A 27,695-nucleotide genomic window follows, 5' to 3' on the forward strand; every position below is an offset into this window, starting at 1 on the left:
AACAAATATGGTAAATTTAAGTACAGACAGCTGGGATACAAAAGGCTCAAGCGGTACAGCCTAAATGCTTATAGGCACATGTGTTAACCAGCACGTGCAAACAATAAAACATGTTAAGACACAGATGGGAAGTCATGGGCCTCAAGCTGTTGTCCCATCAACTTCAGCTAGCATGACCAGTGATTTATGGAAGTTGTAGTTCATCAACATCTTGATAATCACAGGTTGCTTCTTCCTGCTCCAAAGGTAACTAAGGAGGCATTACTTAATCTCCTGTAGATTCTCCCCATTTAATTATGGCTTTATTGCAGCTGAAACCTGCAGTTGACAAGATGTTCTCAAGTGTTAACTTGAATTACATTATAATTAGAGATGCAATCCTGAACAATTCCACCCAGACCAGTAATACAAGTTCTAGGCAGTCTTGAGTGGGATGCTAGATTATGTTGTAATTATTTTAATAGAATGTCTATGTCAGACATATGCAGCTTGGTTAAACATTCCAAAGTACTTCAGATCTTTTTAAAGGAATACTAAATGCAACTTGTAGCCTGGCTGTTAAATCCCTGCACTTTTTGTTCTTGCCTGAAGTGGCTTGGAAAACTAAACACACTGTGCAGTCAAGTGAGTTGCGGAGTTGTAGGAATACTGGCTGCATCAACATGTTGACACCAACTTTTCAGCTGCCCTGTGATCTTACAACCTTTGATAGTCTTACTCTGCTTGCCTAGGTACTTACAGGATCCTATAATACCAGAGGTAAAATGTACATTTAAGGGAAGTGGGGCAACTGTAATTCAAACCAAAGTAAACTTTCTGTTGTGAGACATCCCACTAAGCCAGAAATCTCATTCTTTCTTTCTTTTTATTCCCTTTGAGGACTTCCTGCTGCACCCCTCTAGTATAAGGGCTGAGTTAGCCATTTTAGAATATGTCAAGTACTATCAGATACTGTAGTATGTGCCACACTTTGGCTGGTTCTGTATTAGCACATAAATATTTTTTTCCTCTGAATTCATCATGCGAAAGGCTGGGCTGGATGAATCCCAAGCCGGAATTAAGATTGCCAGAAGAAATATCAACAACCTCAGATATGCAGATGACACAACCTTGATGGCAGAAAGTGAGGAGGAATTAAAGAACCTTTTGACTCCCTGGAAAAGACCCTCATGCTGGGAAAGATGGAGGGCACAAGGAGAAGGGGACGACAGAGGACGAGATGGTTGGACAGTGTTCTCGAAGCTACAAACATGAGTCTGACCAAACTGCGGGAGGCAGTGGAAGACAGGAGTGCCTGGCGTGCTCTGGTCTATGAGGTCACCAAGAGTCAGACACGACTAAACAACTGAACAACAACAATTTTTTTCTCTGAAACACTGAAAAGAGCAGCACAGTCTTGTTGCCTGTCATACATATTTAAAAACAGTTTGCTATAGTGACTTGGTAATTTAGGATTGCACCTTTCCTCAATCTGATATAACAAATCACATGCCAACAAGTCATTTCCCCCCAACGTTTATTTTTAAATTTTAAAAAGTTTATGTACATCGTTCAAGAACCTGTGTGAATGTACCAGAATCTCTCCTGCAGCTTCCTTGATTTTCTTCAGGATTCCTAATTTCAAGAAATCCGCTGAGCCACGAAACGCTGAGAAGCCTGCCTACGAGTCTTAAGTGGGAGACAAACAAGAGTTAGCATTGCCACTTTTACTCACACCACAGTAGATCACTAAGATATTTAATCAGATGGGCTCTTATCTGAAATACTCACAACTTTTTCCTCCGCTGACAGTACACCGTCTATGGCCACAAGCTGATACTGTTTATGTTTTAAGCTGCCCACAAATCTTCGAAGCAATCTGAGACTGTTCCCATCTATGCCTTTTAAGAGTTTTTGCATCTCTTGTGAGGGGCAACCTGGATCAAACATCAGTAGGCACACAGTTTTGTTCTTCCTTTCTTCTATTCCAATAATAGTACGACTATGACCTATTTTTTTAAAAAACAAACAAACAAAGACACCCATCAAGTATACATTTCTGCTAACACACGGTCTACAAACCACTTAAGCAAAACCCCAAGCTGCTGTACAGAATTGCAATATATAACTTAATGCTTACACAGATAATTGTAATTGTTATAAGAACAAATTACTTGTATAAATGTCTTTTTCAGGTAAGTTTTATTTTAAAAATCTAACATTTTCTCTCTGACTTTCAAAGCAGCTCATAACACAAACCATCCCCTCAAATCCGTTAATATACCAAATAAAACAAAACAAAACCCACTAGTCTAACCCCCTGCAATGCAAGAATCTCAACTACAACATGACAAATGGCCATCCACCCTCTGCCTAAAATCTCCAAGTAAGGAGAGTCCACCACCTCTCGTGGGAGCTTTTACTATCAGAAAGTTCTTTCTTGTGTTTAGTTGGAATCTCCTTTCTTGTAATTTGAATCCATTGGTTCAGGCTAGCAGGGGGTCAGCAAACTTTTTCAGAAGGGGGCCAGTGCACTGTCCCTCAGACCTTGTGGGGGAGCGGACTATTTTTTTTTGGGGGGGGTGAACAAATTCCTTTGCCCCACAAATAACCCAGAGATGCATTTTAAATAAAAGGACACATTCTACTCATGTAAAAACACGCTGATTCCTGGCCCGTCCGTGGGCTGGATTTAGGAGGCGATTAGGTCGGATCCGGCCCCTGGGCCTTAGCTTGCCTACCTATGGGCTATAGTCTCCAGAGCAGGAGAAAACAAACTCGTTCCCTCCTCCATGTGGCAGCCCTTTAAATATTTGAAGATGGCTATCGTATCTCCTTTCAGCCTCCCCTTATCCGGGCTAAACATAACTCAGCTCCCTCAACCGTTCTTTGTAAGGCTTGGTTTCCAGACTCCTGGTCATCTTGGGCACCCTCTGCAAACGTTCCAGCTTGTAAATATCCTCCTTAAATTGTGGTATCCAGAATTGGTCACTGTACTCCAGGTGTGGTCTGACCAAGGCAGAATAGAGAACTACTATGACTTCCCTTGATTGGGACACTATAATTTTGTTGATACAGCATAGAATAGAATTTGCTTTCTTCCCACCCCTGCTACACCACACTGTTGACTCATGTTAAGCTTGGTCTACAGTTGTCTACAATTACAATCTTTTTTGTAAACTACTTTGAGGAGGTTTTTTTGTTTTTGTTTTTACAACTGAGAAGTGTATACATTTTATGAAATAAATAATACAATTATATTTGAGAATTACAGTTAAGAAGACATTCCACTGCTCTTCCAGGAAGCATAATTCATAAAACAAAAAATGACATGGGGACATCAGTAATGCATAACACAGCTTCACGTTTAGAAAAGAGAGAAGTGGAAAGTTTTGCTGACCTTGGTGCTGAAGGTAGATTGGTGGCTTGGGAGTACACACAACCTTTGAACTGTTTTCCTTGTCTGCCGAGTAATAGTTGAAAACCCATTCCAACAAACGAGGATGTGTTCCTGCAGGGCCTGTTGGCTGGTGAAAATCAATGACCTGACACCTATAAGGCAGTTTAAATGAAGCCTTTATAAACTGTTACAATGTCAGATAGCATCTTTTGTTTAGTGCATTAGTCACCAAGTTCTACCACTGTTATATTTTTTTTGCCTCGGCTGTAAGAACAATGGTCACATTTGTGAGTTTGTAGTAGCACATATTACTTCAAGTACACAGCTCCCCCTAGTGTGAGAATGATCTTTTACTTGATACTTTAAAAAAAAAAACCTTACTGCAATGTTAATCTGGGTGGCTTTTTTCTTCTTTTTTTACTACCTAATTGTTACTTGCCCTGATTTGAAACACTAATGAATGGGATATATATGTTTTATAAATAAATATACAACTTATACTTTTTCTTTGTATGAAACTTAAACCAGTGAAATGAAAGCATGCTGTAGCAAGCAATAACTTTGCACCATTTATACATGGAAGAACTTTGGAAGTAGCAATCTTCTTTTAAAAAGAGAGTTGCAAGGGAAGATGCAAGAAGGAAGTTCCTAGGCAGTTGATTGACCAATTGCCAACACAATTTTTCCCTTAAGTATTTCATGTTCTTATTCTCCTGGAAATGCCATCTCTACATAGGACCAGTTCGAACTTGAATTTCTGTGATATTCACATAAAATCACTCTCATAATTGGTGTCATGTGCTTAGAACTAAAACCTTTTTACTTCCTTTAATAGGCAGCACTTACTTTATCCTGAGAGAAGTTAAAAGTGAATAAATTTCACATGCTCCTATCCATGCCTTAGTTCCATGTAATCTGCTGTTGAAGTGAGAAGCTCCTTGTGGGTCAAAGCCTTCTTTCCAAGCATCTTCAATCAATGACTGAATTTTTGGAATGCATGGAATTGATGAATTATCTAAAACAAGAACAACAACGGGACAACATTCAAGTTGCAGCTATGAAAAGGCAAAACCAAAGTTACAATAGATTTCTAAGCGTCCTGAAGTGGGACGGCCTTTACTGTTGGGGAATTACTTCCTCTTGTTTGACATAAAAGCTTTCCAGCAAAAAATGATATCAGTGGGAAGGACTTCCCCTAGACTTGAGCCCGAGTAAGGCCTAAGGACGTATAGTTAAAGCCATGATTTTCCCAGTAGTGATGTATGGAAGTGAGAGCTGGGCCGTAAAGAAGGCTGATCGCCGAAGAATTGATGCTTTTGAATTATGGTGCTGGAGGAGACTCTTGAGAGTCCCATGGATTGCAAGAAGATCAAACCTATCCATTCTTAAGGAAATCAGCCCTGAATGCTCACTGGAAGGACAGATCGTGAAGTTGAGGCTCCAATACTTTGGCCACCTCATGAGAAGAGAAGACTCCCTGGAAAAGACCCTGATGTTGGGAAAGATGGAGGGCACAAGGAGAAGGGGACGACAGAGGACGAGATAGTTGGACAGTGTTCTCGAAGCTACAAACATGAGCCTGACGAAACTGCGGGAGGTGGTGGAAGACAGGAGTGCCTGGCGTGCTCTGGTCCATGGGGTCACGAAGAGTCGGACACGACTAAAAGACTAAACAACAAAAGGCCTAAGGAAGTTATGATCTGGACAGGGAAAGGTTCATATTCGGCAGGCTCATTTTCAAGCTATAAAATTGAAAAAACTGTTCTTGTATCCACCAATTTTTAACCTATATGATGCAGATATTGTAATATACGCCAGCATAGGAACACATTTTAGCAAGCGCTCAGGCTGGCAAATGTGCCACTGGCAGCACAATTCCATGCAAAATACCCACCTTTCAAGCACTCTTCATAGGTACTGTTCCTCAAGAGGGAAGAAAGAAGCATTTGGAAGTTCCTATAACCGCAGCCCCAACCTCTGTCTCCTAAAGAACAATGGAAGTGATCTACTCCTGTAGAAAGCCATACACGCTTTATGTCTTTACATTCATTCTGATAGTACTGGCACAGTACTTCAGTAATTCCTGATTTTAAAAAGGGAAGACAAGGAGAGAAAGAGACTTAAGTTTATGCAATTCTATTTACTGATGATACATCAACAACAGTCACACAATTTGCAAGATGCAACCAGTATGAAAAAAGTAAAAATAATGACTGCCAAATTCTACATAACTAGACAAATAGCAGGGAACAAGTAGTGAATAGTTTAACACGCCGACAGAAGACATGGCTCCAAGCCTGTTCCTCAGCTATAGATTTACTATCCTATGTTAGGCAAGCTGTCTAAGGCCTTATGGTGAATGGAGAGAGACTAAGGCACATGCAACTAAGAGGGCAAATTAAGTGACACACAGCACAAGTGAATTTAATGATTATTTCAATTTTGAAGCTAAAACAATAGTTAAAAGGTGAAAAATCTGGCAAAAACCACAAGAGTGCCAAAGTAGTCACACAAGAAGAACTGCCTAAAGCCAAGAGTAAAGATATAATATGTGAAACCTGTGATCACCACTGTGCCGTCAGACAAGGAAGTTGCAAGTTTGAAGGGCTGACAAGGCAAACAGCCAGTCACCACCACTGTACAGCTTTATTTAAGCAGAATGTTTCCTTAATGAAGGTGTCAAATCATTACAGGAGACTAGGTGTAATATATTAAGATACTGTGAACCAAGCAGAAACAAGACAGCATTTGGTCATAATTACTGAGAAAGTTTTATAAAATCATTCACCCTTAGCTAGATAGCAAGCACTAGATAGATACACCAGAGAACTGCAGTATGTTTCCTGTTACTATTTGCGAAGGTTGGCAAAAACCATGATGCCTGCCGGTTCTCTACTTTGAAATTTGTCATGGTATTTAGATAAAACATTTAGACAATTTATAACCTATTTTTGAATTGTGACTTTAAATCTACCTGAGCACCATTATCTTTAATATGGATTGTAGGAATTGCCATTCTTAGCTCCTGTCTAAAGGTCCATACTCTTATTTCTCTGCAGGCAGAAAAAAAGTATTTTGCAATCTGCAGCACACTTAATGAACAATGGCTTTTGGCAAAATGATTTTTAGACACCTCAGTCAGACCTTTGAAGAAACTCACACATTTTTAATTACTCACCCGAAGTCTTTGTCTTTCCATCATCAATACCAAAAGCCAGAGATTCCATCATGTCTGCTTTTCTCCTGTGATAGTCAGATGGGGTCATTCTCCCAAAAGCCACTTCCTTTTCCATATTTTTTAGTGACTGCTGTTTATATCCTCCGGAGCCATCCAAGCCATATTGCCTCTGTTAAGGATATATTATACTTTTAAGCAATAAAAAGTCTTAGCAGTTCTTGGAGAAAGAAGAATTGTTAGCGCATGCAATCCTGCTTCAACCTTGCACAGAGGAGAGAATGCAAGAGAACCATGGAAGTTGATTCAGAACACGAAGCTGCCCATTTAAGAGTTAAGCGTAACCTTTGTAGTAACTATAACCAGAATACCCTTTTTCAATGATATGATGTATTTATGTATGTATTTTTCAATGTCATTGGGGACCTTTTAGAGAACAAGTGACTAATAAACTTAATAAATTATATATATCTACACACACACACACACACACACACACTTTATCGTATACATACACACACACTCATATGCACTCTTTATGGTATTTCTCTAAAGAAATAAGAATAAATATTGCAATTTGTATTGCTTCTGAACTAGGGTAGTACAGCTTGAAAAACCTACGCACAAGATTCCATGATAATTAATAAGAAACAGCCAATTATCTACAGAGTCATTCTTTGTGATGAATTCTCAGAAGAGAAATTGCTCACATTTCTACTTGTAACCTCTGAACGCTGGAAGTCTCTGCACACTTGTCTCTATAGTTTTCCTTTTAAAGTTTGGGAACCTCTGACCTAGCTTATAAAATGTATCCTGACCAAAGACATTAGGCTCTCTGCTCAACCAACTGCTACCAAGAGACACTTAACGATAAACATTAATTCTTTGTGCACAAAAGAAATACATAAATGTATCACACATTTACAAAACACTCCATATATTTACAAGCTATACCGAAGTACATTGCAACTAGAACACCGATACCACACCTGTAGCTTTTGGAAATCTTCTCTTTCTTGTTTTGCTGCTGCTGCTCTTCTTTGCCTGTCTTCCTCATTCTGGAGATGCTGTGCCAATTCTAGGTCAGTCAAGTTTCTTTCCACTGTCACGCAATATCATATAAAATAAAAGTCTAATGACTATTTCAAAGCTACAGCTACATAACAATTGGTTATGTTGTACATTACGTTTGCTATAGAAGACCTGCCATATTTGATGATGTTGAATATTTCTGAAAATTCCAGGTTTTTATCAATAACCTGTATGTTGTAAATTTGCAGCACAATCCTATGTTACTGAGAAGCTAAGTCCCATTGTGCTTATATTGGGCTGACGTCTAGCAGAGTGTACAGAATTGCAACTTCAATTACCTACATTCCTAGGCAGAATGTATTATTTAATACCATTCATAGTCACCTAGATCACAGATTTAAACCCAGCTTCTCACTTGTAGTTCAGATATAATGATACATACAAATTGGTTAAACACATTAATATGAATGCTCTATTTAGCCGTAAATGAACAAAATATATGTCTGTCTAACCTTGCTGCTTTCTGTTTCATTTCCTCTGCACAGCATATCTGTAATGCCTTGCTCCACACCCATCCTGAGCCCACAGATGCATAGTAGTGAATGCTCTGGAGATTTTGCTCATTGCAGCCCATTTGTACCTGTCTGTTTAGCTAAGGACCCAGCATTTTTGAGAAGCGAGGACCAGTAAATTAATTCCTTGGTAGAGCAATTTATTTTCCTAAGATGAAAGGTAAATTGTTATTGTTTGCTTAGGGAGAGGAATATTGATACTTTGGGAACTGGTCAAGTTGCAGTGTCCACCAAAATGGGCTTAGGGGGTAATCCTCTCAATGAAATACAAACACTATTGTAGATCCAGGGCTTGTGGTGACTAACCAATCCTTGGTTCCCAGTACCAAAATCATGATAAGTACCTCACTTGTGCCGAAAACAGATATTTCTTTTAAGGCAACCTTAACTCATTACATTTGATTGAAGGCCACTGATTCGGCTTTTAAGAAGTTGCTTATGCTTGTATTCAGATTTAACCGTGCTATGTTAAAAAACAAAAATATGTGATTTGTTTTTTTAATCGACTCCTCAAATGTCTTCTTTAATTGTTTTTTATCCACCCAGGGCACAGATATATGCTATTTAGGTGTCTCTACTGATACAGTCTCTAGCATTACAGGAAAGAGACATACAAAACAAAATTGCTACCAGTTCTGAAAGTGTTGTTGTTGTTACACTGCATTGTTTTCTACTTTTTTATGATATGCTAACATGATATATGAAGTTCCAAGTCATATAATTTCATGTTGCCTTGCATTATTTGGATAATACCAGCTTCTCCTGAATGAAACATTACATCTTTCATCAATATACAAAATATGTCTTTCCTATTTTGGAATCTTCCCCTTACCTTCTAAAAAGGTGCATTCCTCCAAGTGTAATTCAACATGTTCCTGCAGAATTGGGTAATCAGTACAAACAAGGTGGCACATTGGGCATTCATACAGCTCCTGACCATTTTCTGCATTAAAGCAAAGTATTAAGAGTAAATGATGAGGTCATTGCATATTCTTCTGTTGGAAAGAAACGCTTGCTTGCTAAGCTCATACCTAGAAGGCAGTTCCAAGTTTGGGGGAGTCCCTTGGTAGTGGCTGCTCTTGAGTGCTAGATGGCTTGGAGCTGCCAATGCCTTAATATTGTAACTCCGTGAGGAATAAACTGCAGTACTCAGACCGAGGGAAAGACTGTTTTAGCATGCTTTGAATATATTGTGTATGGGCAAAGGAAAAACAACAAGAGTACAGTATATATTAATGAAAAGAGTTCGGAAATGAGGGCCAAGCTCCTGTTGCCTCTCACCCCATATATATATATATATGAGCATAAGAGCTCATAGGCGCATATATATATATGAGAGGCTCTGCTCTCATGCTCACAGGCAGCACGAGAGCACGGTGGATCCTGCTGCCCTACATACTATATAAGCGCCTGACGTTTATAAAGCCAGACCCATATTCCGACCAGAGACGGTTCCCACGTGCATATCAATCTAGCGGGCGACTCGCACGTGTGAATGTGCGGTCGCAGGTCTCTCTCGACACTCCGCACGCAAACGATTCATTCTCAAGCCAGACAGCTCCGAAATGTGAAGCGACATCCCTTCAGGTCTCACTCACCGCGGGCGGGAGAAGGCGGCGGGGCGCGGGCGCCAGCGGACGGGGCCCCCTGCAGAAGCCGCTGCTGTCCCTGCCGGGCTTTGCCGGAGAACTCCAGCTCTGCGCCCTTCCCGGCGGGAGCCACGCCCCCTTGGCACGAGGCGGATATAAACACCTCGACACCTACCGCGGCTGCCAGGAGCCCAGCGCGAGCGGAGAAGAGCCCACCGCGTACGTCGCCCAGACGCACGCGCGCTCTCCCGGCTCTATCCTCTCACGTGACTCCTAGACTTACTAAAAAGGGAAACAAGCCTACACTTTCGTTTCACAGGCAGCCACTGTGTAACCCGACCCTTGCGCACGCGCAGTTTACGCACGCTCTCCAGAAGAGTCTATGTTGGCTTTCCCCAACGAGGTGGCGTGGAGATGCTTTGAGTTACAGCTCCCATCCTACCGAGCCTGCGCGGACTTCCCGTAGGCATCATCTGGTTGCGGAGACAGGGTGCTGGTTCCTGCAGAATTCCACGAAGAGGAAACTAAGTATAAGAGAGCGAACTTCTAAACTAAACTAAACTTCTTTTAGTTTCCCGCAACCTACTGGATATGATTTGGACTGAAAGTCCTGCAACAGTTGCAGCCCAAAAATATCCAGTAAGGTACCAGGTTGCGGAAAACTGACCTACAGAGTTCTCGTTCTTGCTTATATATAGTTTCCTTTTTGAAGCGCTCAAAAGTATAATTCGGTGGGAGTGTCATGGAACACAAAAGGGCTTCTGAGTAGACATGGTTAGGGCTGCACTGTTAGTCCTTCTTTACTAGTGTATATTTACAGGGCCGGATTTAGGCTTGATGAGGCCCTAAGCTACTGAAAGTAACGGAGCCCTTTATACGTCCAGCTGTCCTTTGTCAACAACAAATTGTCCCTGGTTTTAGTGTGTTGAATAGCATATATATAGCATATGCTATATGAATATATGCAACTAGTCCATGCATAATGTAGGCACCCTATATATAGAAATGAGCCAACCAGTGATATTTTAGGGAGCAAGCTAGCAGGCATGGCCCATGACTTACATTATAGGAGCCTACACAACACAAAACACAGTTCCTGTATGTAGGTTTTATATGTTTTTAATCTTATACTTTGGAAACGTACATCCAGTTGTTTCCCCTTTATATTTTTTGGGGGCCCCAAGAGTGGGGCCCTAAGCTATAGTTTGTTTAGCTTATATGTAAATCCGGCACTGCGAGCCAATTAATCGCTTCCCTGCAACGATAGAAACCGACCGACCCCTTCTTCCACCCCTCTCACGAGAGCCCCTCTATCTCCCTCTTATCATGGGTAGCTGGGAAGGGGTTATTATGGTGGTTTCGATCAACAAACAGCCGGGTCCAGAGCTCTGCTGCATGATGCGCACTCTCCGCGTTCCGTCGCGCCTGTGCCTTGTTACGCTCTGCTTTTTCCCCTTAGGCGGAGCAAAACGTCACCTAGTTAACCCGCGCGCTGAGAGCCGCCTGTCGCTCTTCCGCTGCTGCCTAGCTCTATGGGCGTGCCTTCCGTGGGCCGTGAGAGAACCGCGAGCCCCGTTTCTCGCCATTGGCGGCTCCGTTCCCCCTCCGCGCGCCCCCGCCGGCGCGCGGGTGGTGCTGGGCGGAGGGGAGATAGAAGAGGAAGGACCGGCTTCTTCGGCGCGCCTGGAGCCGCCATCTTGGACGGCGAATCTGCCCGCTCTGCTGCTCTGCGGAGGGGAAAGCGGCGGGGGGCTGCCCGCAATGGGTGCGTGAGTGTGAAGGGAGGGGCGCGGGGCGAGCTCCTTCCTGCCACTGGATTCCGGGTGGCGGGAGGAAAGGAGGGTGGCTCAAAATGCAAGGGGCGCTTTGCTGCCTCCCCATCCCTATTTCTTTTAAAGGACGATGGCGCTGCTGCCCTATCTCCTCCCGACCCACAGGCGTGCGGGGCAGTGCTGCACTCCCCACCCCCTTTTTGGGCTGTTGCGTTCGGGTGGAAAGCCCACGGGCAACTCATGGCTGCGGTCCTGTGCGCGTAATCCACACTGACATCGGTGGGACTCATTTCCGAGCAAATATGTGTATATATAGGGCATATGCACGCGCGCGCACATATATATCTGTCTATATTAATAACTGGTTTGCAAGTGCTATTCTTACCTTCGTTCCTTCACGCGAGCTTCCCCTACTTGCTGGTCCTGGTGCTCCACGAGGCGGGGACTTGGCCGTCTTGTTTTGACGGGGATTCCCCTGGCACGGGCTCCCCCCCCCCCCCCAGGAATCTGCCCGTTTGATTTTGGTGATTTGTACTTGCTGGCTGCCTTTGAGGCAGGACGTTGGGCAGGGGTAGATTTTTTGCGGGAAACAACAAAAACGACACTCTTCAAATGCTCTAGATTTCTAAGAATTCTAGTCGCCTGTCAAGCGCCCCCGCCCCCCCAACCATGGGGGGGGGTGAGGCCGGGAGGGTCCTTGGTGACTAAGACGCTCCAATAGCCTTCAGGCAGCAGAGCCCAATGTGACCCCCTGTCCACATTTGCCAAGGGGACCACCTGCCACTTTGCACTCCTTCAGGGAGGAAATCTAATCCTGCACCTTCCTGCCTCTCTTTCCCCTCTTGGGAGTGGGACATGTCAGTATGGGGCCCTGGGACTTGTAGATCTGGCCCTGAATGACCAAGGCTGTGTTGGGTGATTTGGCCACGCAGCTGTCAAACAATTCCCAGCCTTCCTCCCAACTTTGGAGCTGGTGGTGTCATGGTGCAACAGTCCAGCAATCTCCACCCACCTCTGCAGCTTCAAAATGGGAAGACAGTGCTGCTGGTCACATTTGCCAGAGGGTGGCACCACACTTGCCATGGCGAGCAGATTTATTCAAAAGCTGCCCGAAATTTTTAGACAGTATGGGGGTGCCAACTTTCCGTCCACTTTCTGTAATTGTGTCTTGTTAACAGCAGCTTGAGGTGAGGACTTGAGCATGTGATGCACGCGCTGTGACAAGCTTACCTCCTGCTTACTGTATATCAAGCCACTGTTAAAGGCTAGTTTCTTCTAGTCCGCTGGCAACCCTAACTATACATTTAATGTCCAGCACCTGATTTTTTGAAGTGATTCAGTTGAAGATCCTTGTATCTGAGGTGTTTTGAACATTTTGTCTTTGAATTAAGTCTGTGATGTCAATTCATGTAAGAAACATTCACATAGATTTCCATCAACTTCCTGTAAATTGGAACGCTTTATAATATCTTGTTTAAGATCTTCTGCCCCATGCACCTTTTCTGTTTGAAGGATGCTTGGTGGCAACAGGTGGTAGTGCCCTCTCAGGAGTGGCGCCCTTTTTTGAAACTTTAAAAAACACAAATGCTGCAATCTTTCCTCATAGGAGACTTGCTTCAGCTGCTTGTTCACGTATTGTAAAGCTGTATCTGGTAGCAGCAGAAATTCCTGTGTTACATGCTGATGTTGCCTACACAGACATAATAATATGCAGAACAGTAAATATTCATATATTCTTTCTAGGGCCAGATTCACACCATATATTTAAAGCACATCCAGCACACACTTAAAGCACATGACTTGCCCCAATGAATCCTGAGAACTGTAGTTTGTTAAGGGCACTTAGAACAGTAGCTCGGGGGGGGGGCTACAGTTCCCAGGATCTTTAGTGGAAGCAGTATGTATTAAAAGTGCATTGAATGTTATTTAAATGTGAGATGTGGATTGGCCCTAGGTTATCGCCTCTTGTTACCTTGGCCTTGACTGGCAGTCCAGAGAAGAAAATGCAATCAATTCTCTTGCTCTTTATTGTAGATACCATGGCAAGCCCAGAAAAGGATCACTACAGAATGAAAAGTTATAAAAACAATGCCCTCAATCCCCAAGAGATGCGGCGACGAAGAGAAGAGGAAGGTATTCAGCTTCGTAAACAGAAAAGGGAAGAACAAGTAAGTCTTTAAAGATTATGGGAGGGATTCGGTATCACGCTAAGGTGATCATTCCATCAGCACAAGCATTTTTGCTTGCCAGACAGAGCACACTTCCTTTCCTCCCTTGTGCTTTTCAGGGAGGGGGGGAGGTCGGTCTGCTGACCCTCCCAAGCAGATTTGGGGGGTGGCGGCAGGGGGAAAGCCTTGTTTTGCTAGGAGTAGTCATTGCACTAGCTTCCTCTAACACAACAACATAGTTGAATCTGGCCCTATGCCTGCAATCCAAGTTCCCTGGAAGTAAATCTCATTTAATTCAGCGGGACTTATTTCTGCATAGATGTGCATAGGATTTTGTTATTAAATGCGTGCCTTGTTGAGTGATCGTTTGTTGTTTAGTGATTGTCTTGTTTGTTAGCCACCTTTTTTTGGCTGATTTGCAGAATAAAAGATCTATAGATAAATAAGTGACATTATTCAGTTTAGGAGAACTGTGCATCTATACATATGGAAGTATGTTACCATGGTCTGCTAAACCAAGAGGTGTTAGGGAGCCGATGAAACCTCAGCTTTTGTGATGTACTGTCAGTTGTTTTTACTACCCAAAGAAAGCTCTTATTTGCTAATACACCACTGTGTTTTTATTTGTGGTATTGCTCTACTTGCATATAGACCCATGTTTACAGTAAGTGATTATTGTGCAGATATATTTGGGTTTGGCTTTTAGAAAAGTAGTGTTAGTTTTTAAAGGTATTTTATTTTAAGTGTAGGGGATATTGCCTTGCGAATCAGCCAAAGGGCAGCTGTTTTTCAGTAGCCTGCCAGGTGCATTTGGACACAAATAGAACATGATGGTGTTTGCCGTCTTCTGTTTGTTCTCAGCATCTGGTGTCAGAACTGTATTTGTTTGGAAAATGCAATAGGGCACATCAGGACAATAAGTTATTGGTCCACAGTAGATTTGCCCTCTTTTCCCTTACCCCACTGAAATCAAACTCTCGAAACAGAGAATTATTAGCTACTAGATAAAATAGCTTTAGGTTTACAATGTTGAATTTTGGAGTTTGTGTAATAGGTCTAAACTGGAAACCTTCTGGGGCCAGTTCAGACATGTAGTGGAAGCCAAGACTGAGATCAGGTTCAGGTTGTGGAATTATATGTATTGTCTCCCCTCTTCTGCAAAATTTGATCCGGCTCTTCTCTTGCTATTTCCAGCATTGCCTAGGATCATTACCAAATCGAGTTAAAATGTACGGTAACTGGGTGTGTACTTAAACTTTTATTGAAATCCCTGATTTTAAAGAAGCTGTCAGAGGAAGCGAATGATTTTTGTTTTTGAACAACTTGGAAATGGAGTTGGTTGAGCAAATGGGTTTTAAAATTGAGGGTTATTTATGTAAACAAATTTTAAATGCCGTTCTCTCCCTCCTCAATCTGAAAACAAACCTGATTCTTTTTCTTAGTTATTTAAACGCAGAAATGTTGCTCTACTGGGAAATGAAGAGTCAATGCAAGAAAGTCCAATCCAGGATCCTGATGTGAGCTCTACAGTGCCTATTCCTGAGGTAAATTACCCGCAACAGACAGAGCATTTTGATAGTTGTAGCTGAAAGATGTCAGAGTGATAATGGCTTTTACTTTTTAGGAAGATGTCATTACCTGTGATATGGTGCAGATGGTTTTCTCAGAAGATCCCGACCAACAACTTGCAGCTACTCAGAGATTTAGAAAACTGCTTTCTAAAGGTAAATTGTATTTCTTTTCATAGAAAATGGAAGCTGCAAATGTTATTCCCACGGGTTCAAATTGCATGGGGGGGGGACAGATTTATTTTTAAAACACAGTTTGTTGGGCTGTGGTCTGTGTTTTTCATCACATGAGTGCCTGTATTCATTCAGAAATAATGGCTGAATGCCAAAAGTCACTCTGTGAAAACAAAACAAAACGGTAGCAGGACAGCAACTGCACGCTTCACTTAATATCCCACTGTTCTTTGCAGCTCCAATAATTCATCTAGTTTGTTGTAGGGGACTTAAAACTAATTGTTTTTATTGGATGTACTCAAAGTTGAGTGTTCTCTTACTGTGGCAATGTTATTTGTATCAACTGTGTTGAAATTATTTTCATAAATTGAACTAGTGACAAAAATAATTTGGAACTCTGCTTGCGCACAAGCACACACATCCCAACCACAGGATTATGCTGCTGGGCCCCATGAGAGGTTCCTTTTGGGCTTAGGAGGTGAGCACCCATGGCCACAAAGTAATCAAGCCCCTGCAATGGCTTGAGGGACAAAGAAAGATTGCTACTACTTCCCCCTCCCTTTTCACTTTCAACATTTATCACTGGAGCTTGTCTTGGGCTCAAGAGGCAAAGGCACTCTGTGTTCAATTGCCACAATGCGCTCTGGCCAAAAGGGTGGGTTAAGCTTGAACCTCCTTCTTTCCTTGTAGCTATTATGGAGGTTTATGCTTGGCTTAAAGGAAGCATCTGGTGGCAGCTTTTGTCCCTTGAGCCAACTGAATTTCCAGTGTTAGCTGCCAAAAATATATACATGCTTGTATAAGCCTGTGCCGGTTTTTGGAATTTGTGGAAACTGTGTGAGCGAGCGTGATTTTGAAACTTCCCCCCCACCTTGCAAGACTAGTCATTGATCCAACAAAGGATAGGACAAATGAATTGTGGCTAAGTTTACCAATTGCTATTAGCCACAAATCTCCTGTGTTCGGTGGCACTATTAATGTTAGAGTTGTATGGAGGAGCAAAGAAAGGAGGAGAACTTATGGGCTTCTCGGACACATATGTCTCATAACTAGAAAACAGGACAAGCAGCAGCTTTGGTCAAATCCAGCTGACCTCTTCATGTTTTAACCGTTTGCATCTGTGCTCACTCACTGAGGTTATACAATTATATACAGTACGTGTTTGGTCATCTTCCAGCTGATTTATTGTTTAATCAACTAGATTTTCTTGGTTGATAACATTAGCTTATTTCCTTTACTGACTGGGCAAAACATAGATCATCTGTTATATTTTTACTTTACCTTATCCCCAGGGAGATCTTAGCAACATTTTAACTTTATTATATCCCTATGAGTAACAGAGACAGTTATTTGGAATTCTTCATCCAAACCCAGCAGCCTAGCAGCTATATCTGCTGCTTACCTGTTTCCTTAATTGCACCTTCCTGTCTTCTTTAACCTGCTCCAAGCTGAACTTTGGCCTAACGTTTGTTTTAATCAGTCTAATTAACCTGTATTTTCAGAACCTAATCCTCCAATAGATGAAGTCATACAAAAACCAGGAGTTGTGCAGAGATTTGTGAAATTTCTAGAAAAGAATGACAATTGCACTCTTCAGGTGAGTTCGCTTAATAATATATGTGCTAAGGCATTAGGAAAATGTCAACATTTGAAGAATTCAGATCTTCTGCTGGGAGATGGTGGTGTTTTCTCTCTCTCAGACATACCATACATGAAGAGACAAATACACACACACAATAAAAAATACAAATTAAAGGTAGCCATGTTGACTTTCCTTGTAATTTTGCCTTTGGGTAGAGCCTGAAGGGCTTTTATTCCATTGTAGCATCCTACATTTGAAATTTCCTGCCTCTGGAGGTGCAACAGGTGCTTACAGTGGCTCAGTTTTGGTACCAGTTGAAAGTGTGCCTGTTTTGTTTGGCTTTTGGGTCTCCATAAGCTGCATGGTTGACTTTTTTCCTGTAGTCATGTGGTTGTATGATAAGGTTTTCTCCCGCTGTATTGGCTTTTCTCTGTGTTGAATATGTTTGTGGGTCTTAAATGTATATGTTAACTTGAATTCTCAAATTTAATGTTACATTGTGTCAACTGCCCTGGGATTTATTTATTTTTTTAAATGAAGAGCTGTAGGTTATATAAACAAATAAGGATTTGAATTCTGCTTTTTGCACATGCTTCTAGTTCTCTCCTCCCCTCCTGTATTAGGGAGGGATACTGGTTGTGGGAGAGAGATTGTGATCTGTGCCCCAGTACATCTACAAGGCAGCTTTGCAGAATACTTCCATTGGGAGATATCCCAATGTTTCATTGCAAATATGTCAAAACATACATACATAAACACTGTAAAGTGGTATGTAAGTGGTGGCAACATTGGACTGGACCTCTGGCTGCTCATGCAGCTGCCATGGTCTTTCTTTGCTTCTTCCACAGAGCCTACTTGTGAAATAATTTTATTCTGTTTATCTATTACATCTGCCTCCCACCATTCAGGAAAAGGTATCCACATACATCAGTATCAGTTTAACAATCCTGTGAGACTGAGCGAAAGTGATTTGCCCAAGACCAGCAGTGGGAGATTCATGGCTGAGCAGGAATTTCAACCCATATTTCTCTGATCATAGTCCAACATTACTTATTTTCATTAATATACTTTCAAAATAAAATGTTGGCTTGTTTCATCACAAGAAATGGAAAATGTGGTTACAGAGTGCATTTTAGAGTGTTGTTTATGCTGTACTTTTGTACTGTTTTATTGTTGTTAGCCGCCCTGAGCCCGGCTTCGGCTGGGGAGGGCGGGATATAAATAAAATTTATTATTATTATTATTATTTTGTACCTAGGAAATAAAATGGAGAGAGGGCTGTTGTACTCCAGTTTTGCTTGCTGAATTTCCAAGGGCATCTAGTTGGCCACTGTCGTGAGCAGGCTATTCCTATGTTCTTAATCTTAATCCATATTTTACAGTTTTTTTATTTAACTATATTTTTATCTTTTAGTTTGAAGCAGCATGGGCTCTTACAAATATAGCATCTGGGACATTTCTGCACACCAAAGTGGTAATCGAGACCGGAGCTGTCCCAATTTTTATCAAGTTGCTGAACTCTGAACATGAAGATGTCCAGGAACAGGTAACTTCTGGGGTTTTTTATCACTTAAATTAGAAAACAAAAGTGTTGGGCTTCAAGGAACCTCAGGAGACAGGACCATGCAAACTTGGAAATGAGGCCCAGCGCCAACACATTGATCTGGTTTCAAAGTAATGTTAAACTGTGGCTTAGTGTTAATTTCCTGAGCTTGAGGCTTTTTCACAGAGTTTTGCTTAATGGGTTGATAGAAACTGGGATTGTGGTTAAGATTTCTCACCCTTAACCGTGATCTGCAGCCAAGGTTGGTTCTGTGGTTACAAATCTTACTTAAGTTACTTAACTACAGCCTCTCATGCAGAAATGAATTGTTTCAGGCAAAACAAACTTTTCTCTGCCTGATACAGCACGCTAATTTTATTTACTTTTATGGAGCTTTAGCCACTCTCCATTGATAGTTGTCTCCAGTAAAATAGGCACATGCTGAACCACTTGAATGGCCCCTGGGATGCAATGTAGGTACCTGGACAATGCTGCCTATTATGAGATTTCCATACCCTTGGCAAGCTAGTTATCCATGGCAATTATAAGCTTCTGATACATTCATTTTTTCAGTGACTGCTCCTTTGCTATTGGGATTGTGTTTGGTGCTGGCATATAGGTTCCGTTGTTGTGCTGGGACTGAGCAGCCTGATTTATTATATTCAAATTTACAACAGATTGAACTGCAGAGGTAAACTCTTAGGGTGGCGCTTTCCATTCTTTTATCGTAGTCAGCTTAATTTAGGTCATAGCTTCTTTTCACATGTTCTTGAGTTTTATTTTATTTTATTTTTTAAAAATGCTAATTCTGTAATGTGAAGACAGCAGTGTACAAGAGTTGCAGTTAAAGACTTTAAAAAATGTATTAATATTAATTTAACCCTTTGTTTCTAAGGCAGTGTGGGCTCTTGGTAATATCGCTGGAGACAATGCAGAATGTAGAGATTACGTGTTAAACTGTGGAATACTTCCCCCTCTCTTACAGTAAGTACTGATAATCTCTGGCAATAAATATTAATTTTACACATGTTTAAACATTGGAAATAGCTAGGCTTAATTTCAGGTTTTAAAAGGTTAGCTTGAAAACTGTTATAAATAATTAAGGCTGTAATCCCATGCACATCTTCCTGTAATACTCATTGAACTCAATGGCACTTACTGCTGAGCACACATGATTGTGCTATTATGTAATTTAGATGCTGTATTCTATTTCAAACTTGTTTGTTTTTCTTGACAGACTGCTAACACATTCAAACAGACTTACAACGACTAGAAATGCAGTCTGGGCACTTTCAAACCTCTGTAGAGGCAAGAACCCACCTCCTGATTTCAGCAAGGTAGAGTCCAATTTATGTGGTACTATAATGGTCAAAAGCATAAATTGCTTTAAAACAATGTATTTCCCCATGCAAAGTCAATACAAACCAATCTTTCCTCAGTCTTAATTGGTGGGTCAATTTTTAGTCAGACTGTTTTGTTGTGGAATGAACTGAACTAATACCAAAGGAAGGGTTTCAACTCTTTAGAAAACTGCTTGCAACAGATATGAAATTTCTAAAAAGAGGACATTTCTGATAACGTGCCTTTTCTTCTTCTTTTTACACTCCTGAAGGTTCGTCTTTGCTTAGGTGTTTTGTCAAGATTGTTGTTTAGCAGCGACCCAGATGTATTAGCAGATGCTTGCTGGGCCCTCTCTTACCTATCCGATGGACCAAATGATAAAATCCAAGCAGTTATTGACTCTGGAGTCTGCCGAAGATTAGTAGAACTTCTGATGTAAGTCCCTTTTTAATAGAAGAATTATGATACTAGGAATCTGTAGCCAAAGATATCAACAGTTGTGTTCTCAAACCAATGTGTCAAAAGTAATGTAGTCTTTTTGTACCCCACTGTAACCCAATAGTTTTCCCTCTGTCCTTAGGATCTTTATGATTCCCCCACCCACCCAATACATCTGCAGTGATTGTCACAGCACCAACCTTTCCTCCTCTGCATTCTCTTAAATATTCTGTGGCACATTTGAAACTCTGCCAGATGCTAAGAAAGGAACTTGTAGAGTGTAGATATTTGAGAGGCATATAACCAGTCCAGTTTATTTTTATCTATTAGCAAAAACTGGATTTACATTGTACAATATAAGCAATAGGACCTGAAGCAAAATGTTGCAGTGTGGGGGGCTATTCCCCCCCTTTCTAAGGTACACCATGTCTTCCCCCTCCACAAACAGCATTCTGTGTCCCCTAAGTATGCTTAATCCTCATTCAGCTATTTTTGTGGATTTTCCTGCTTTATTCCCTTTCTCCCCCCGCCCCACCCCGCAAAAAACGTTCTTCTGTACTTCTACATACTTTGGAGTTCCCTGCCAGCCTGTTAACCCTTCACTCTTGTGTGTAGATAGTACTGTCTCGGCTATGGAAGAAACAGCACTGAATGAGTTTGTTATTCGTATGTACAAGTGGGATCTGAAAGGAACTGTTGCAGTGGGAACTCCTTCTGTGCCAGCCATTCAGACTAGATACTCCATTCCATTCCCCCTTCCTCCTGGTTTTCTCTTTCTCTCCTAACAGATATTCAACATGTTTTCCATCCCACCTCCCCAGTAAATCCTGGGGTTCCCCCAAACATATCAGAACCTTTACCTTATATCTCAGTAGCCCCTTCTGGGCTAAAAAGCTGTCATAACTCAACACCGGAATTTAGTATATAAATTGATAATAAGCCATAATCCAAACAGCTGCTGGTTTAGCTCGTGTGTTCAATCTTCCATTCTTGTCTGTGTCTGAGACTTGCATACTGTGACATCTCCAAACAAATAACCGTATTTTTCCATGTATAAGACGCACCCATGTATAAGACACCCCCTATTTTGGGGGACTCCAAATTAAGAAAACACCCCTCAGCACTACCCGTGTATAAGGCGAGCCCCAATTTTAAACCTTTTTTTTTGGTAAAAAACCCCATGTCTTATACACGGAAAAATACGGTAATCTATTTTAGGGTCTGAGAATAATTTAACCTGCTCTATGCACTTTTGTTTTCTCCAGGCACAATGACTACAAAGTGGTATCGCCTGCATTAAGAGCAGTAGGAAATATTGTTACGGGCGATGATATTCAAACACAGGTCAGTGGAGCTTTTTGAAAAACTTCAGTGACAACGTGTAATGGCTTAACTTTGTTTGGGGGGGGTTTCAAGAGATTGCAACAGGATACTTTGTTAATATTTTGCAATGGATATAGATGGTGCTGATTGAACAGATGGAATGTTATCCAGACTTATGTATAGTCGAGGGGAAATCTGCCTGTCTTGCAGAAGAACTGTCCTTAAACTATCAAAAAGCCATATTCTTTGCGGCAACTGACATTATTTCACTGAAATGTGTATTTTCTTGCTTCACTAAGTTAGAAACTAAAGAATAGCAATAATTAATAGTAATGCAGTTATATGCTAAAGTTACTGTGGCTGAGGTCAGACTTTTGTCATTCTGAATGTTTTAAAGCAGGGCACCATTAAAAGCAGACCTTGGTGGTTTTGTGGCAAAGTACAAATTCGGAAGGTGTTGGCACCTGTACAAGAAGATTATTAAACATAATGATGGTGTATGCTATAGCTTGGCCTGCTCCTCACCTCTCCACACTCATACCTTTTTGAATCTTGAACACAATTTTTAAAACAATCTTCTTTTGTAGGGTGCCCAGTTTATAATTACCCCCCATTCAATTACATAGTCTGTTCTTCTAGCACTTTGTAACTGCCCTCAGAATATAGAATTCCCACTTTCTCATATTTCTGCTTACACCTAATTACATTTTGAATTGAAACTGGAGGCGACTTTTGACAAGTGGAAGATGTCTTCTGTTCACCAGAGGGCTGTTGTGTAATTTTCCACAGAGACTCATACAAGGAAAACAAAACTAAATCCCAGGGTGATGATGCTCTTGTGTAACTGGAAGCAAGAGAATGGCTATAGAACAGGGATGGAGAATCTCAGGCCTTGAGGCTTAAAGTGACCTGCTAGACCTCTCTGTCTGACCCCAGTGCTTCCCCAGGCCACACACCCCCTTTCCTTCCTCTGTTGTCTCACTGCAGTGCACCCTTGAACTGTGACAATGCTGCTTGCTTGGCTGAATGGAAAGGTGTAGGTGTGTGTGTGGAAGCCTCTGGCTTTTACATGGCAGTAATGTAGCCTACTTGGGAAAGGTAAAATAAAAGTCACACCTGTTGATCTTTACACTTTCATTTCTAGCCTCCCAGAAAGTTGCCCACAAGAGACTATGACCCTCAACTGCAAAGCATTCCCCATCCCTGCTGTACAGCTTACCTTACAGCATTGTGCAAATTCTTATAGTGCTGGTGAAGAAGGGCTGCAAATTTATAATTCTTTTGCTGACGGTTAGATCCAACTCTTTGAATTTAGGTAGCAATGAGGTTCTGTTGGATTTTCTGTTAGAGCTAAAACTCCCATTCTGTTTTTGTGCTCCATTTCCGCTGTATATTGCCTCTTGTGACATCATTGGGATCTTAAATAGCACATTTTTTTCGAAAGCATATGATCGTAACTTTTTCTGTAAATATACTGCATATGGCATTATAATATTTAAAAATAACTCTGCGGTTGTAACCGTACCTGTGAATATTTATTTCAACCATATGGACTGTGTTTGGATATATGGACTACATTTGATTATACACTGCTTAGGCAGAACTTTTCATCTTTCAAATTATTTTAGGTAATTCTAAATTGCTCTGCATTACCCTGTCTCTTACATTTGCTGAGTAGTCCCAAGGAATCTATACGGAAAGAAGCTTGCTGGACAGTTTCTAATATTACTGCAGGAAACAGAGGCCAAATTCAGGTAATATATTTGGGTCTTTTTGACAGTGCTGACATAGCAGTGGACCATGTCATATTTGCCTTTACTTAACTACGTCTCCATCTGTTCCTGATGCAAATCTTTGTATGTTCCACATGCTGAATTATGATGAATAGCTGGGATATATACCCCAGAATGTATGGGGAGGGTCTTAGACTGAACATCTTAACAAACACTTCATCATATCAAAGGAATGTACTCATGATTGCCTTTAAATCAGGGGTGGCAAACCTTCTGAGACAGGAGAGGCTCCTATGTGGGTATCTTTGTGTGTGTGTGTGTGTGTGTGTGTGTGTGTGTGTGTAGAGCCCTTGTAGGGGTTGGCAGCCTTCAGTAAGGCCCTCAACCTGAAAAAAGATTAACCCTTGCTTCAAACGGTCATGTTGGCATAGCTCCAGTTCACACCCTCATCTTTGTGGGAAGTATGGATACTTGTACTCCAATTTGGGGCCAGTTTTCAAAGTCAGTTGTCTGTTAGATAAAAATGACAGCGGACAACATCCAGTTCACTGCTTGTCAAACAAACAGGAGTATTCTTGGGTAAGATACAATTTGCCAATTTCTCTAAAGAAACTAAAATTCCCATGGCTTATTATCTGAATGAGATTTGTGTAAAGGCCATTCTGAACTTGCCAGTGTTCTGGGAAAAGTAAGCAAAGTGTTACGGACAACTTGCTAAGCATAAATTGCCAATTTTTCATAAAGTCCCTGGGATCATTTTCTTTTTCCAGAAAAATGATCACTGTGTCTTTTCAAGGAATGCATTTAAAATGTACTTTTCAGTTAAGTTCACTTGGTTAGTTTGTTGACTTTAAGTTATACTTCAGTGTTCCACTTTTCCTTTTTCTCCTAGGCTGTTATAGATGCAAATATATTTCCAGTATTGATTGAAATTCTTCAGAAAGCTGAATTTCGCACTATAAAAGAAGCAGCATGGGCCATCACTAATGCAACATCAGGAGGGACTCCTGAACAGATTAGGTAATGGATTGCAATTGATTCATAGGTGATGGGAGTGAATATTTTTACTTTCGCCGTTCATTTTCTAAACTATTGTACGATGCCATGAATACTTTTCTGGGTTTCTAGTACTTGAAATTATAATTTATTTAGATTTATGCAGAAAAGAGAGCTAAAATCAACATGGCTTTCATTGTAGAAGTATAGCTAATTGATATAATGTGTGTGTGTGCTTGTGCACGTGTGTGTGTGTATTTCATGTATTAAAATGTGTGTGTACATACACAGGAATATGCTCTAAAAAGTCAAGTGTGTCCTCTGTGTTGTTTGTGAAAGTATCTTCATGCATCTATCCTGGGACAGTGTTGCATCAAATAAGTACTGATCCAAGCCTCTTCTCTCTTTCTGTCTTTTTTTTAACCTACTGTACCAAAGTTATTTGGTGGCTTTAGGCTGTACCAAGCCTCTCTGCGATCTTCTGACTGTGATGGATTCTAAAATAGTTCAGGTGGCATTGAACGGACTTGAAAACATTCTGCGACATGGAGAGCAAGAATCTAAACAAAATGGGATTGGGGTTAATCCTTACTGTGCCCGTATAGAGGAAGCGTATGGTAAGAAATTGTGGTGTGAATGCTGCAAGCCTATTACCAGTATAAAATAATTCCTCTGAATAGTTGGGTTACTGTTGTTCTCCTGAAATCTTTGTTTAGAAATTAGGGCAGCAGCCCTATGCAGTTTTATTTGAGACTGTTCCCCACTGAACACCGAGACATAGTCCTGAGTAAACATCCGTAGGAGTGGGCAAGAGGACTCTAATTTCTGTAGTGAGGGCAGGTCCCACACGTTGGCCAGAAGTGTATTTTATATAAACTTAAGTGGTTGCAGTTATTTAAGTAGGTAAGCAGTAAGCAGTAGAATTGAGCTAGTGAGCAATAGAATCGCAGGCAGAACCAAATCTTCCAAATTTGGAAGCATTCTTAATATTACATGTCCCAACGTAATCTACCCTTCTTTGTGAATCTTTAGGAGAGAATTGCAAATTTCTTAACAAGGCCCTGAAGGGAGTTCTTGTATAATTGAGTTCGCTGTTAAAAAGATGTAGCAACTGAAGGTCATAATTCTTGGCTGGCTTTTCTGCCAAAGCCAGTTGTGGTTGCTAAGGCCTATGTTAGCCCAGCGCATGCTAGTGCTCCATCTGCTTTTCCTGTAGGTTGCTTGCTGGTTTGGCTGCTCCAGGGCAAGGTGTGCTAGTGCATCAACTTGGAGCAACCTGGGAAGCAGCCCATCAGCCCTGCAGGAAGATTGGCATGGAGTCTGCTGGCCTGGCAGCTGTATAACCAAGGCACTAAGCAGATGGGCAGGCAAAGAACCCCAGGCTTTCCTCTCCTGTCTTCGAGCTGGAAAGAGGTGGAGAATACCCAGGCAGCTCTGTGGTTGGTCGGCAGGCTACTTGCTTCTCACACTTGCCAGAGAGCAGCAGTGGTGTACAAAAATGTGGAAGCCCGATTATAATGTACTGAGTGCACTAACATTTCAAACTGAGGATTTTGTTTAGTGGGTTATGCTCAGTGTTAGTCATACTCTAGAGTAGACCCATTGAGATTGAAGGCTTTGAGGGCTCCGCTCTGAGTATGATTTCATTGGATATCACCCACTGGGTGTAACTGTACATTGTTTTTTCTATGTAAGCAACCACTGATCTGTGTATTTCTCACTTCTTGTCTCTAGGTAGATATTTGAGAGAAATACTATTTTGTATGCAAGGGGGCATGCGTGCTGCCTGCAGTCCATAACAAGCACATTTCGAGTAGTTCATCTAAATTAGTGAGATTATTTTGGAGTAACTCTATTGTAGATTGAAGCCTTAGGTTCAGTAAATATTACAGATGCGTTTAGAACTTAGCGTTTCCTCTTTGCAGCCAACTCACATGAGTATGGCCAGTTTATTTAGCTGTTTAAGAAAGTATGTACATCTTAAACCACATGTGCTCTCTCTCTCAAATTTAGGACTAGATAAAATTGAAATTCTTCAAAGTCATGAAAACCAGGAGATCTACCAAAAAGCTTTTGATCTTATTGAACATTACTTTGGTGTGGAAGAAGAGGATGCCAATATTGTACCACCAGTGGATGAAAATGAACAGCAGTTTTTGTTCCAGCAGCAGGAAGCTCCAATGGAGGGATTCCAGTTGTAACCATTCAGTTTAAAGCAAAATAAGTAGCTCATCATGGTAGCCTCCATTTGTGGGCCAAAGACAGGAAAGGGGAAAATGTTTTGCTGGAGACGGATGAAGAAGCAAACTCGTGCATTTATGTGTTTCTGTGTCAGACACAAGTATTGGTTCATTCTTTTTTATATGTGTATGTTTCCATTGTCTTACGTGCAGAAAAACCGACTAATCACAACTGAAAGTTTAGAATAAGGCTTGAATAGTGACCTCAGTAAGACATTGGAAACTGATGCTGAGTTTTCAAGCAGTTGTTAAAAAGGCAAAATTGCGCATAAACAGCTGTTGATATTTTAAATTTTGGCTGTAGGGTTCACATGCCCATTCTACACTAAATCTACCTCTTTGCATTGGAGCAAGAAAGATGTTTCAGAACTGACGTATATATGAGCTCCTAGTAAAAGCTAAGCTTAGAATGTGAACATTATTTATTTAAATAGTGGGAAATATAGTTTTATGTGTGATACTTTGTGATAAACTGATGAAATATATTTATATTTAAAAGCATAACACTTACTGGGGTGCACTGCTGGTTACATGACATAACCTTACAATGTAGGGAAAAAATGGTTTTTCTGCTATGTGAAAAGGGATGGTAGCTTTGTAATTTATATAGCCCTTACCTAGCCATGTCAGCAAAATTCCCTCTTCCTCTTATTTATTCAGTGGTATTGCAAATAGGTTTGCCAAGTGTTCAGCTGGCTCCTTCAACAGCAGCTAGATGGGCAGTGGGATAATGTTTGCCTCCATGCTGTGAAATGTATTACCTGCTGATTTTTGTGCATCAAGTTGCTCTTAAAAGGCACGAGAGCAGGCTAGGCTGTTTTTGGTCAGTTGGCAACCTGATTACAAAATGGTTAAAAATTAGTTTGCCTTGCAATGACCTCTGTGTTCTTGTGAGGATGAGGGAAGGTTTCTCTGTATAGAAGACTCCACGTTGTAACTTAAATGCTACCAAAGTGTGTGAAACTGCAATATTGTCTTTTCTTGAAACAATGATTACATGCTTTATTTACACACAGTCCATGTATTACATTGACCCAAATACACTAATGCATCTCATACAACTTTTGGGG

General features: G+C 41.2%; 2 protein-coding genes across 4 annotated transcripts; one reads left to right on the top strand and one right to left on the bottom strand.

Annotated features, from left to right (window-relative positions):
* Positions 1–36: 36 nt before the first annotated feature.
* ZUP1 (zinc finger containing ubiquitin peptidase 1) lies at positions 37–12,001 on the bottom strand. Of its 3 annotated transcripts, XR_008329515.1 has the most exons (10): positions 11,905–12,001; positions 8,991–9,101; positions 7,544–7,656; positions 6,558–6,726; positions 5,274–5,462; positions 4,226–4,394; positions 3,380–3,531; positions 1,771–1,988; positions 1,547–1,668; positions 37–318 (listed from the first exon to the last, which is right to left on the bottom strand). XR_008329515.1 is itself a non-coding variant. In XM_053381749.1 (9 exons), exons 2-9 carry the CDS (start codon positions 9,070–9,072, stop codon positions 1,621–1,623), a joined length of 1,140 nt encoding a protein of 379 aa, XP_053237724.1. In that variant the 5' UTR covers positions 9,073–9,101; positions 11,905–12,001; the 3' UTR covers positions 1,500–1,620. The 3 variants fall into 3 exon arrangements, 2 of the variants coding, with proteins under 2 accessions (XP_053237724.1, XP_053237725.1); XM_053381749.1 differs by lacking the exon at positions 37–318 and having other exon boundaries at positions 1,500–1,668; XM_053381750.1 differs by lacking the exons at positions 37–318; positions 11,905–12,001 and adding an exon at positions 9,757–10,001 and having other exon boundaries at positions 1,500–1,668.
* On the top strand, positions 11,230–27,695 carry KPNA5 (karyopherin subunit alpha 5). Its single transcript, XM_053381748.1, has 14 exons — positions 11,230–11,512; positions 13,554–13,687; positions 15,130–15,231; positions 15,312–15,411; positions 16,932–17,026; positions 18,426–18,557; positions 19,450–19,538; positions 19,792–19,891; positions 20,167–20,330; positions 21,599–21,677; positions 23,285–23,410; positions 24,282–24,409; positions 24,824–25,002; positions 26,399–27,695. Exons 1-14 carry the CDS (start codon positions 11,509–11,511, stop codon positions 26,584–26,586), a joined length of 1,620 nt encoding a protein of 539 aa, XP_053237723.1. The 5' UTR covers positions 11,230–11,508; the 3' UTR covers positions 26,587–27,695.

The sequence above is a fragment of the Podarcis raffonei genome, chromosome 3 (assembly GCF_027172205.1).
Source record: "Podarcis raffonei isolate rPodRaf1 chromosome 3, rPodRaf1.pri, whole genome shotgun sequence".
Lineage (NCBI taxonomy): Eukaryota > Metazoa > Chordata > Lepidosauria > Squamata > Lacertidae > Podarcis > Podarcis raffonei.